Source organism: Fukomys damarensis, unplaced genomic scaffold (genome assembly GCF_012274545.1).
Source record: "Fukomys damarensis isolate Sample0158 unplaced genomic scaffold, DMR_v1.0_HiC HiC_scaffold_29, whole genome shotgun sequence".
NCBI lineage: Eukaryota > Metazoa > Chordata > Mammalia > Rodentia > Bathyergidae > Fukomys > Fukomys damarensis.
Window position 1 is genome coordinate 33760965 of NW_022900941.1, and position 13719 is coordinate 33774683.

General features: G+C 33.0%; 1 protein-coding gene across 1 annotated transcript in view; it reads left to right on the forward strand.

The window, feature by feature from the left end:
• Positions 1 to 13414, forward strand: part of Arl6ip6 (ADP ribosylation factor like GTPase 6 interacting protein 6) — a 33799-nt gene extending 20385 nt beyond the window's left edge. The window contains exon 4 of the mRNA XM_010641405.3: positions 12595 to 13414. Within this exon, the coding sequence (XP_010639707.1) occupies positions 12595 to 12688 (94 nt within the window). The 3' untranslated portion in view covers positions 12689 to 13414. The remainder of the gene's footprint in view (positions 1 to 12594) is intronic.
• Positions 13415 to 13719: the final 305 nt, after the last annotated feature.

Consider the following 13719-nt stretch of genomic DNA (forward strand, 5'->3'; position numbering starts at 1 on the left):
GGGGTTGGGGGGATTGAACTCGGGTCCTTGCTCTTGTGAGACAGGTGGTGGTACTGATGAGCTAAATCTCCAGGCCATGACTTCTCATCTTGAATCTTAGAAGTAAACGTGAGCCTTTCTGGGGTATGGAATGAATTGTTTTGGAAGAATTGTTTCAACTTTGAGCATGATTCTGTGTATAGTTTAATGACATTAAATTGTTTTTACAATAATATTGGTTAAAAGAAAGACATAATTAAAAGTTGATTTTTATTTTTGCTTTTTGGTAAATTTTTGGTAACTTATAGACCAATGCATGTCATCTACTTGATTTACATGTGTTACTTTCTGTGTAAAATATTCTGTACATAATTAGATGCTAAGGATATTTGGATTTCCATGACATTTGTGTGTGAGGTTACATTTGTTTAACTGTTATGGGGAGCAGAAGACAGAATAGAAGGTTATGCGAATTTTCTGGAAAATCTGGATTTGGGATAGATACTACTGTATTATAATAGACTTTCTCTACAACCTTAATTTTTTATTTGGGTTTTCTCTAACTTCTTGCTCTTCACAATAGAGGTTAAAAAGAGAACATTTAAATGCATATTAGAAAAATATTGTAAGTTCTTATATTGAGCAGTAATATAAGCCTTGGAGGTCAAGAGAAGTGGGTAATTTAGTATTTAAATTAGAAGTTTCTTTTCTAAGCACCCTGAGCAAAATGATTTGAATCTACTACTCCTTCCTACAGATTTTGGAGTTCTGCCTCCTTGGTGAATCAGATTCTTTATTGCCATGAACCAGTGAAACAGATGTCAGATGGCTAATTGCAGTAAAAGAGAAAAGCTACTGACAAAAGCAACAGATCATGAATTGAAGATAGTTCTTGGCATTGATAGCTAAATATCATGAAGTTTCATTATCTAGGGATCATTTGGAAAAATCACTTGCAATCCTGTTATTAATGATACTATGTACTACAGCTTTTGAAAATAAGGGGTTAACACATGCTTGCCTTATTTTATTCCATTACTGTTCTGAATAGAAACACACATAGATGTAACAGTCTTTTTAAAGACATTGTATTGACTAGTCTTGTTTTTTTTGCATACATAATGTGCTGTCACTAACTAGTGAGTATTTGCACCTGATTGCTCTTTTGCTTGTTCATGCTGTTTATAATGTGTTACTTGTGGGCTATTGAAAAGGCATTGGTGTCCACACTTAACAGCACTGATAAGAATTACCTGAGAGAAAGCACTGATCAGTTTTGCACTTGGAACATGTTCTGTGGATTCAGCAATCTATAAATTGTGAGAGACATCCTGTTACATTAGGGCTTTGAAGTCAGAGGAGGTGGCTTCCAAATCCACCCTATTTCCCACATACTAGCAGAACTTTTGAGCAAGTCATTTAGTATTTTGTATAAGTTTACCAGGTAAAGCAATAGATATAAGTCAGATGGCAAAAGCAGATATATGATGTGAAACCTTATCTTTGCTTAAGATTTTCAAACTGAAAGTCTTGACTGTGGCCTACTACTATAGGTTGATTTTTCTTTTGGGTGGTAGTTCTTATATATTCCGAGATTTTACTCTTTTTGTTCTTTTAAAAAATTCTTTGATATTAAGATTTTTTTTATGAAATGATGATAATGGTAGTGCGTTTTAAGCTCTGCTCTGAGCAAAACAAATCTTTGTCAACACTTGGTTATTTCCTTTCAAAAGTACTTTTGACTCAAAATTTTAAGATTTGAGGATCTCATTTTTCTTGAAAGCTTTGTATTGTTTGTTCTGATTTCTTAGCAAATAAGTACTTTGTGTAATCCATGTAGTGTCAGGTATAGATAATTATCCTTACACATTTTTTGATCATGACATACTGGTGAATAAAGTTAACATATCTAACTTTCTTTATTTTGCAACTGCATGTTAACCTATGTAAAATAGACCATAGGTTATATATGCACTTTCATCCAATTCTGTGCACCTTTATCCATTTCTCTCTCATGGATTTTCAGGGAATTTCAGTACAATTTAAGAGATTATTTGAAGAATTGTACTCATCTTTAGGAACCTTCTGTGCCTCTGTGTCATTATGATGGTTAACAGTGCACTAGCAGTTAATTTTAACTAACAGTTAAAATTTTTCATTGGTGGGATTCAAGATAAAAGGTGTTAATGTCTGTATGGAGAAAAAGTTTTTTTTTTTGTTTGTTTTGGGTTTTTTGGTGCCAGGGATTGAACTCCTTGTGCTTGCGAGGCAGGCGGAGGAACCACTGAGCTAAATTTCTGGCCCCTGGAGAAATAGTTATTGCAGAACTGAGGTCTAGCACTAAATATCAAGACCATGTAGACTATCTTTACAGGATGTGAGAGGAAGTAGGACCAGAGAGATTGATAGTATAACTAGGAAGCAAAATATATTAATGAAAATAAAGTCTTAATATGACAAACTCTTTAAACTTGAAAATTTGAGTTCCATAGTAACATAGCTTATTTAGGTTGATAAATCAACTTGTTTCATTAAAATGATGGACTATTCACTAACCAGTATTTATTTGTTATGCAAATTTTTAGACTAATTGTAGGGCCAGTGGAGGAAATGCTTGATATAATCTATTTATGAATGGTGTATTACATTTCAATATTAATTGTATATACACATTTTCCTTACCTTTTACATCTTAAAAGTAAATATTTGTCCAATAATTTTTACCTTGGGTTTTCATAACAACTTATGTAGCTCAGTAGTAGTGTTTGCCTCACAGCCCTGGACTTAATCCCCAGTAAAACAAAACAAAACCTTGAAGTGAATACACAGCCATGTTTCTGGTAACTTTATCTTTTAATAGCATTTTCTATTTCCCATTAATAACTTAGAGGATATTTACATTGCTAAGATAGTAACTCTGATTTAAACTTTTTCTTTCTTTATAGTAGAATAAATTCATGCCCATTGTAAATTAGAACAGAATTATATAAATCTAAAAGTGAAAGGTTGAAAATGAAGTCTTATTTTACTTTTTTTTGTTTTTGTTTGTTTGTTTTTTGAGACAGGGTCTTGCTGTGTAGTTCAGACTGGCCTTGAACTTACTATGGAGTCCAGGCTGGCCTCAAACATAATGGTCCTCCTGCCTCAGTGTCCTGAGTGCTGAGATAGGCAGGCACCACCATGCCCAGCACAAAGTCTCATTTAAAAAAAACTCTGAAATAACTAATGTTATGGGGGTTAGACCAACAGATTAAAAAACATATATGCACATGAAAATATTTCTTTTTTATAGAGGTATAATATATACACATAATTTTTCTTTACAGTTTGCATTTATGTAAATTGTTTATTTTTAAAACTTATTTGTGAGACTGGGGATTTAGCTTAGTGGTTCTGGCACCTGCCTCATAAGCGCAAGGACCTGAGTTCAATCCCCAGTACCAAAAACAAAATAAAACTGATTTGCTTTTATTAAATTAGTCCTGCAATATTTTCTTAATTACAGCTCATACTCTTATTCCACTGTAGTATGGATCAAAGAATCAGTTAACAATTATTTTAGTAATATTTTGAATAATAAAACTTTGTGAATGTATATATGTACATATATATATGTGTGTGGTTTTTATATGTGTATATATTTGAAATATCTTAGACTTTGATAAAAAATCTGGTAAACAGTATGATAATTCAAATTTTATTCTATAAGCCCTTCATTTTAAAAGCATTTTATCATATTTTTATCGTAACATGCTACTTTGAAATACAAATATACATACAGGGGCCGGAGATTTATCTCAGTGGTTCAGTGACCTGCCTTGCAAGCGCAAGGACCCGAGTTCAATCCCCAGTACCAAAAAAAAAAAACCAAACAAAACCAAACAAAAAAAACAAACATACACACCATACACACACACACACAATATAACCACTGTCCACGCAGTATGTGTATATGTATATTCATCTGAAACTTTAGGACATAGTTCACAGATAACATCTATGTGAAGAACAAGAGAAATATTTTCTTAGTCTCTTGCTTAATTTCTTATTTGGGTTACCAGCTCTGTACAAGAAATAAACCTCTCTACTGTTGAGGTACAGGACAATACCATAAAATAAATTTTATATTCAATTTATAATTTGTGTTTAAACCTACAGTAATTTTGAAGCTTTTTATTTTGTTAATTGGTATATTGTGCTAATTTATATATTTATAAATAATGCTGTTACAAGAATAGCTAAAGTTATAGATTCTGGTTTAGCATGTCTAGGGTGAGGCCTAAGACTGAATTTTTAGGAAATTTTCAGGTGATACTGGCAATTTCTACTCTGTAGACTAAACTTTGAATAGGGAGCTTTTAGACAAAAATTAGCAAAATTTTCCTCTTTGGGTTAGATGATTATTTATGGCTTTGTGGGTCACGTGATCTTGGCCACAGTTTTTCAGCTCTGGTATTGTAGTACCAAAGCTACCATAAACAATCTATAAAGAAAGAATAAGAGTGTTCTGATAGAATTTCAGTTATAGAAACAGGTAATATGCTTTAGAAACAGGCTTTAGTTTGACTACACCTGCTTTAATAGACTGCTTTGAAATTAGATAGTTGGTTACAATTTCTAATTTTTAGTCAAAGAATTGAAAAACATTAGAAATAAAAACATAATTATTGTACTTTATACTTGATTGGTAAAACTATTGACTTACTGAATATTTGAACTTTAATGAATATTTAATGATAAAGTAGTAGATTAGCCTTATCTATGAGAAGAAACAGGTAAGCCTACAACTTTTATAACAAAGTAAATATGACAGTTATAAACCCATTATATTTATTTTACTTCACTCCTTTTTATTAGATTGTGAGTCTACAATAAGCACCTTCATTTTTAATTTTGGAACATGTTTTTCCAGGGCTGAGAAGAAGAGTAGGAGATATAAATTAGTGGCAAGGAAATAAATTTATTTGAAATTTAAAAATTGGAAAGCCAAAGAAAGCACATCAAATATTGTTCCAGTCATTATGAACTCTTCAGAAAAATTAGCTTCCTTTTCCTAGGCATTGTAGAAAGAAGTGTGAAGTACCTGTCCTGTAAAACTGGAAGTTTATAGAGACAGAAAAAGAAAGTTCATGTAGGAGGTACAACGATGGACTAAAGCTAGCGATATATGAAACAGCAGATCACAAATTCACTTTTAAATATCCCGAGGCTTATGCTGTTCCCTGTGAAGAAGTGTGGATCTCTGCCATCTAGACCAAGTTCCAAATAAGTTCACAGCTTCACAGTCTGAGCTAGAGTTTCAATTATCTTGATGCATCCATCTATCCTTCTGTATCCCTTTGTCACTTGTTTTTGTGGCCATTCAAAATTTACACTACATTGAACTATTCAGTGGATCTCCATTTTCTAGTTCATTAAGTCACTGCGAAGGAATTTCTGCCACTTTCTACTTCTAACTTCTACACCGTTTGTTGCAAACTTACCTTGTATACACATCCATCATTCTTAGTCCTTTTATTTCAAGGGTGAGGTATCTTTCTACCTTTCCAAACTTGATTTTATTTCCAGTATTCCAGATCCAATTTTCCCTCTTCCCCCATTCCCTTTTTCATATGACTTCAACATTTCTTTGTCTCCAGTGTTCTTGTTAGGATACTTTTTAAATATTCAAGTTTCTCCTGTACTCACGGTGGGGGGGGGGTCATGACTTGCCCTGCTTCCTTTCATATCAAACTATTATTTTGGAAGACTAGAGAAGAGATTGTCCTCTTCCCGGGAACAGCAATTGCTACTACAGACATCTGCAATCACCTACCCCTACACAAAATTTCTTTTCTCTTTGAATTCCTGTAGACCTCTTAATTGTGAAATTTAATCTTCATTTTCCAATCTGTTCTTTTGTAACTTCTGTGATAACACTTCCTCCTCTTTATGGTAGATTATGTTGGGCCTTCTGAGAACCTCTCCTTTGATTTTCATTAGTATTTCCTCTTGCTTCCTGGAAATTTACTACAGGTATTTCCAGTTTAGCATATCCAAAATTAACTTAATTGTTTTCAACTTCTGTATTCTCATGGATTTTCTGTCATGGTTCATGAATGATATTTCGTCTAGCTAGTAGTTCAAGTATGAAATCTCATACTGCCTCATGTTCTTCCTCCTCTGTCTGCAACTCTAAACCAGTCAAGGACCAACAGTAATGGCTGACATTTCTTCTCTTATTACATGTGTTTTCAGTAAACTCCTGACACTGCAGCAAGTACGTGTTAATATCTTCTTTTATTTTCACAAGAGCACAAATGAGAATTATTATTTTATAGATACATAATTAGATTCTCAGGTTAAAATAATCCTATAAGTAGTACAGCTTTGAATAAACTTCTGAGGAGAGTGTTAGCTTTTCACATCTTTCAGTGTAACTATATCAAACTGTTAATCTTTTCCATACTCCATTGTCTTTTGCTTCTGCACAAATTGCTTCTTTAGAACTTGAAATACCACATCTTCAATTTTAGCTTAGATATTTAGTTCTTTAAAATTACTTTCGTAGCTGGATGTGGTGGCATATACCTGTAATCCCAGCACCCCAGGAGGCTGAGGCAGGAGAGATCGCCACAAGCTGTGGCAGCGTGGGATACATAGTTTTTCAAGGCCACCCTGAAGTGGAAAGTGAGACCCTGTTTCATAACCCCCCCATTTTTTTCATAATACAGATGAGTGGCTCTTATGTTCCAGTAATGCTGTCTACCAAACTTTTCTGTGTCACTAATTCTGTTACCTTGAAAGGCACTACTGATTGCTACTTTTTCTGTTTCCCATGCATATTCCTTATAGAAGTAGTCATTCTGTAAATATCAGAGAATTAAAAGGAACTAAGAAAGTTATAAAGAACAACTTTGGAATAAAAAGTAAGGTAAATGAGGGCTGGGGATTTAGCTCAGTGGTTCTGGCACCTGCCTTGCAAGCACAAGGACTTGAGTTTGATCCCTGGTAGCCCCCACCACCAAATAATAATAAGGTAAATGATATGTGTCTTAATTTTTACTTTATGAGACATAATGTGAAATCAGATTTATTCTCTTTTGAATTTTAATCTAAACATGATGAAGATCATTAGAATATTCACAAAATCTTTTCAGCAATTTCTAATTAACTTTTAGGGCCACATATACAAAATAATTTATATAGCTTTCTGTTTCTTAAAAAAATGATTTTTTGGGGGATATTGGGAATCAAAATCAGGACCTTGTGCTTGCAAGGCAGGTGCAGTGCCACTAAGCTAAATCCGTGGCCCAGCAATGAATGTTTCTAAGTACAGTTGTCCATTAGTATCCACAGCAAATTGATTGCAAGTCTGTGTAACTCCACCCCCACATATACCAAAATCCGTGTATTAAAATGTACAAAGCCTATTTCCCTCGTGTGAATAATCTGCAATAATACATAAGATCCTAATAAGATTACTGACATTTAGAAATGGGAATAAAGGAGCTAAAAGTGTAGGGAAGGTGGGATGGGTAGGGGAAGGGTAAAAAGGGAAAAGAAAAAATGTGAGATAATGAAAAGGTGAAAATAAAGTGTTTGTAGATTGGGAGGGGAGGAGGGGTGAAGGGAGGGCAGAGGTAAGGGGAAAAAATGAGAATCAAGACTTGTCATGTAGAGGTACAAGATCCCAACAATGAATGTAACTACTGTATCCCTAAAATGTACCAATAAACTCAAAGCTGAAAAAAAAAATGTACAAAGCCTACCCACTTACTTTTGTATATTTTAAATCATCTGTTACTCAATGCTGTATACAGTGTAACTACTATATATAATAGTAGTATACTGTATTTATGGATTAAGGGCAAGAAAAAGTCTGCATATGTTCAGTTCAGACAATTTTTTTCCAGATTTTGTTTGGTTTTTTTGAGGGGGATCAAACTTGGGTCCTTGCGCTTGTGAGGCAGGTGCTGGAACCACTGAGCTAAATAAATCCCCAGCCCTTTCCAAGTATTTTTGATTCAAGGCTGATTGAATCTATAGATGTGAAACCTGTAGATGGGAAAGCCTGATGTAATGAAAATGTTTTTCTTAGAATTTTTTTTTCCATGTTCTAGGTCGGGGTAGATACTTTTGATTCCAGATGAAGACCTGCAATTCTTATTTTACCAAACACAGAGTACTTTTCTCTTAAAGCAAAATCAGTTGACACTGAAGTTAATATTTTAAATTACAAGAATTATGCCATGAAAGCATCTTGTGTGAGACTACATGTGAGGGAAAAGAAACATATGAATAAATATGGTATAGGAGTGACAGAGTGTCTGCCAATTATGACTGATTGTTCAGTTCAGATCAACCAAGGGCAATGTGAAAAAAAAAAACAAACAAAAAACCCTAAATATTATTTGGAACTTTTAGCAGTTGCGCAGTCCATTAATTTGTGGTTCAAAAATAAGAATGTAGTCACATTGCCAATCATCGAGTTCATTTTAATCTTAAATTTTAAATGTATTCCATTCCCAAGAAATGAAAAGAATTAAGATGTAATTATTAATACTTTAAAGTTACAGTTAATTACTGATAGAAATATTGTTCAAAATTAATTTCTACAGTATAAAATACGGATATAAGCAAAAGAAGTATAGATTCTCTGGGAAATTATAAAGTAGTGATTATGAACAAGTAAAGGGATGTGAAGCAAAGGTATACATATACACACGTCTAACTCGTTTTTTTGTTTTGGTTTGGTTTGGTTTGGTTTGGTTGGACTTAGGTTTAGGTGTTTGGTTTAGAAGAGGAGAGGACAAGTAAATAACCAAGAAAATGTAAAAACCTCTTTTGTAGCTAAGCTTTCTTTTCTGTATAGCTAATACTTACTGTCGTCTGCTATGTGCCAGATACCTGATCCTCACAACTTTCTAAGAGTAAGTTCTCTTTTTATTTCAAGAAATTGAAGTTCAGAAAGATCAAACAATTTTTCTAACTCCATAATCCTTGCTCAGTGCTGACACTCAAACTTAGATCTAGCTGCAGAGCTTGTTGAATTCAGCCTCTAACAGGGATCACATAAGTACTTCATTGCATGTGTCTTTGTTATTACAAAGGAAGTCTTTGGAACTAGAACAAAATGATGGTACCTTTTGTTGAGTTCATATCCTAAGATACAGAAATAGTTATATGTAATGAGGCTTTCCTTGTAACTTGTATTTTCAGTATTTTACTCATATTGAGTAATGTTTTGTATTTATTTTCATTTTGGTTTCAGAAATGTATCGCAGTGGAAAACAATCCAAGCCTAGTAAAATCCATGTTTGGGATCCTAACTTGCTTTTGTCATTAAATTTTCTATTTTCTATTTCTGCTTGTTATTTTATATGGTCGAGTGAACTAGCGGGTCTTAAAATTTGAAATTAGTAAATTATTCATTAATTTTTATTGTATCAGTGAGCTTCTTTGACTCTTTGGAAAGCAGCTATGCTTACCAATAAATCACCAATGCTGATTGACTCTTTGGACTAAAGTACTTAGGCAGTTATATTCCCTGCATCATTGTGTCAGTTTTAATACAGATAATGATAATCAGTTACCTACTTTAATAGGTAGGAAAAAAAAACCACAACTAAACGAAACTGTAAAGTTTTTTAGATGTTTTACTTATTTTGTTTGTGCAAATTGGAATAATCATAAAAATTTAAAACTAGAGGGAATCTTAAATTCTTCTGGTCTGGTCTTTTCACTAGATAAGCATGAGATGTTAAGTGTGAGTTCCACTTTTGGTTCTGTCCTTTTCTCCTATACCATCTGTTTTTTGTCTACCAGCCCATGCCATGTCTTGTAAAATCTAGGTTAGACATTTTTTTTTTTTAGGCAGAGTCTCGCTATGTACTTCATACTGGCCTTAAACTATGTAGCCTGGGTTAGTCTTGAACTCTCAGCATTCCTGCCTCAGCCTCTGGAGTGCTGGGATTACCCACATGCATCATCACCATGTCTGGCTTTAGGTCAAACGTGTATCTTTAAGAAACTTGTCCTTGTTAACTATATTGTTTTCTTTATTTTGTGTCCAGTTAACACAAAAGCTTTTTTGTTTGTTTGTTTGTTTTTTGAGACAGAATCTCACTATATAGTTGCGACTGACCTGGAATTCACTAGGTAGCCCAGGCTGGTCTCGAACTCAGTGATCCTCCTGCCTCAGCCTCCTGAGTGCTGGGATTACAGGCGTGTGCCACCATGCCCGGCAACACAAAAGCATTTTGAGCAACAGAATGTTTTAGAAAAATTAATCTATACAGTGTGTTTTAGGTATATGGAGAGAATGTCAGTAGTTCTGAAAAAGAATTCATTATGAGTTGGGTTTCTACATCAGATTCCTACATACAAATAATTATTGTACCAGTGTCTCTGGGGGTGCCATTTTCAAAAGATCTTTATGCACATTTCAGAGTCCTTACAAATTGAAATAAAATGGAAAGTCTTCAAAGTTAAACTTTTGCTTTATATTGTCCTGAAACTATGGGAATTATTTTGTTTATTACCCTTATTCAATTGTGTAGTCTAGATTAGAAATCCAGATGGTATGACAAGAAAATCAAATCGGCTTGATGAGGCCAGGTATTATTCATCCATTTTTATGGCTTGGCAGTATTAATAAAAACAAATGCTATAATTTTACTCTTGATGGAAATTTTTATTTTTATGTGGTTTTCCCAGTTAAACTTCATTATACGGGAATTATAAAAGTAAATTATAGTCATTTTGCTTTATGGATATAAATTACCTAATAAAAGAATATTCTTCTAATTAGGTTTTCCATTCTTTTGGGGTTACATCTCTTCATGCATACACAAATCTTTCTCTGGATACAGTAGTGTATTCCAATGTCTTATCAGTTTGCTTCTTTTTAAGTATTACTTTGTTTTTATATTGTGATTTGAATTTCTCTTTTACAACATTTACTGTATAATATAAACTTAGTGTCATAGTGTCAGTGCTAAATTTGTAGAGTTTTAAAAAGAAATCAACATGTTTACAATGTGAAATATTCCCAGATTATTCTAAGAACTTTCCTTCATTCACGTTCTTTAAGTGTACATCAGTAAAACTTTAAAAAATTGAGCCATAATTTACGTGAGTATTATGATTCACAGTGCATTTTTACACACACACATTCTCAATTTGATGTGCTCTAGTGAAGGAAGGAGTTTGACACTGTTTGGGGACACCTTCTGACACCAGTTGGACATACGTCCTTTTTTTTCATTTTAGTATGTCTTATCCTTGCTAGGATAAAGAAAAAGGTATTATTGCAAAATGGTTAATGGGAGGACTGTTAAATTGTTATAAAGGGAACATGTCAGGGAAAATCTGCACATAAAGTTCTTAGCTGGTTGGTATTCTGTGTAATCATAAATAAGAGATGTCTTTGCTGATTCATAAGAATTAAAAACATCAATTAAGTGATCTGTCAGGTTGAAAACTGAAATGTCTTTAAATGATTTACTCTGAACCATTTTCATAGACATGTACTCAAAGTTTCTTTGTGTAACCTCAAAATGATAAAAACAGGATAAATGTTTGAAATACTATGTATTTAAGTTACATCTAAGTAAGAACAAGAGAACATAGAAACACAATGTTAATTAATGTAAAAACATGTTTATAATATAGCAAAATTCATACCTTAGAATTAACCTGGGGTGAGCTGGGCATGGTGGCGCATGCCTGTCATCCCAGCACTCAGGAAGCTGAGGCAGGAGGATTGCTCTGAGTTTGAGACCAGCCTGGGCTACATAGTGAGTTCCAGGTCAGCCTAAACTACATAGTGAGACCCTGTCTCAACAAACAAACTAAAGCAAAACAAAACAAAATTAACCGGGGGTGACTGAAAAATATGGTGAGTGTTTAAATTTTTTAAAACTTATAATAAAGACACATTGCCAACAACAGTGGAATACATATTCAAAAGGAGAAGTTTTGAGGGAGATTAATGGCATTGTTTTACTGCAATAAATTTTATTTAAATATTCACTATTTTTTAGTCAACACGTTTTGAACAAATATTTATAGTAGCTTCTGTAAAATAAAGACATTATGGTGTGTCCTCATCCACATTATTCATTGGATCTTGTACTGGGCAAATTCTGGATCTTCCCCAGAGTGACCATGAAAGGTGAAAGTTTTGAACAGCACAATGAAAGACATAAAAGAAGACACCCCCCCCCGAACTGTTTCCGAAAGTAGCAAGAATAAGAAGTGGGATAAGCATGCTGAAGGCAAGGGAATATTTTGATGGGAGTTAATGGCAGAGTGTCTTCTGTAATTTTTTGGAAATCGGAATATTAACCATATTTTTCACTGAGTTTGTTATGGCTGCTCAAAGTATCTATGAAATACATTAAAGTATAGGAGTTAAATTTCAGTATTTTGCTTTAATTATTGCTAAAGAGAATTTAAGATCTGTTATCTACTGCTAATCCTGCGAAACATCCAATTTTTTTTAAAACTTGTGTATTAATGCTTGAAAATTTGGAATACATTCCCAAGTCTAAAGCATTTTTAATAACAATTTGGTATTTCTCTTCAAATTACATGTTTCCTTTTTGATTTGTGTTTTTCCTTTTTCTCTAGGAAACTGACTGGACATTCATTCCACATGGGCTATAGCATGGCAATCTTGAATGGCATCGTAGCTGCTCTTACTGTGGCATGGTGCCTCATGTAAATCCACACTGGAACCATACTGTTGGCAAAAGTCATGATTGTTTTGTAATAACAGGGAAGAACGTCATTGTCTACTCAGAAGATTAAGAAGACCATTACGTGGTTCAAATAATGTCATCATTATGGTGGATCTTTTAAAGTTATCATTCTAGAGTGTAAGCATTAGGAATATCTAAGTAGTAAGTTTCATGAACCTCCTTAAAAGTGTAAGCTGCTTACCTCATCTTTTTTGTGTCTGTGGTTCTAATTTATAGAAAACATTTTAGTACAAATAAGACTTGGAATAAAAAAATAAGACTTAGAAATAAATAAAAGGCAATGCCTGCTTTTTCATGTATATGCTACACTTGCAAAGAAATCTTGATATTGTTTGGGTGGGGTAAACGTAATCTTATGTAGATGTTCTATTAGTAAAACAGTGTCTACTACTCTGACATTTTATAAAACCAACTTTTAAGTCAGAATAGTTTGATACCCATATAATCAGTAGAAAGTGCATTTATATTTTTTATGAGACATTGTTTTTTAAAACATTTTCCTATATATTGAATTTACGTGTTTTAAAATTAAGACATCTAGAAGATTATTGTTGCTGTTTAACTGGTGCAAACCTAATACTTCTCAATTTTTCCAAGTATTTTGTCTTTCTTTTTTAAAGCAAGAAACATTGACAGAAGTTTAAAATCAGATAAATTTATTTTTTATCAAAGACGGCTGAAAAGATAAATTATGTAATTAAGATACTGAGAAATTTAAAGGTGTTTACTATTTCTATTTTTCACAATTTTAGGTATTTATCTTGATGTATATATGGTTACTTCAATTTCTTTTGTTTTGAATAAATGAAAACAAAGATTTTGTAAGTAAAAATGTTTGGAATCATTTATTTTTAATCTCAAGATCTTAGTTATTAAAGTAGAAGAGGTATTTTGATGCTACATATATGTATATATGATAAGACTTAAATATAGCTATAGTTTTATAATTTTTCTGTTTAAATGTTTTGCTATAATTGTGATATTTGGAATTTTT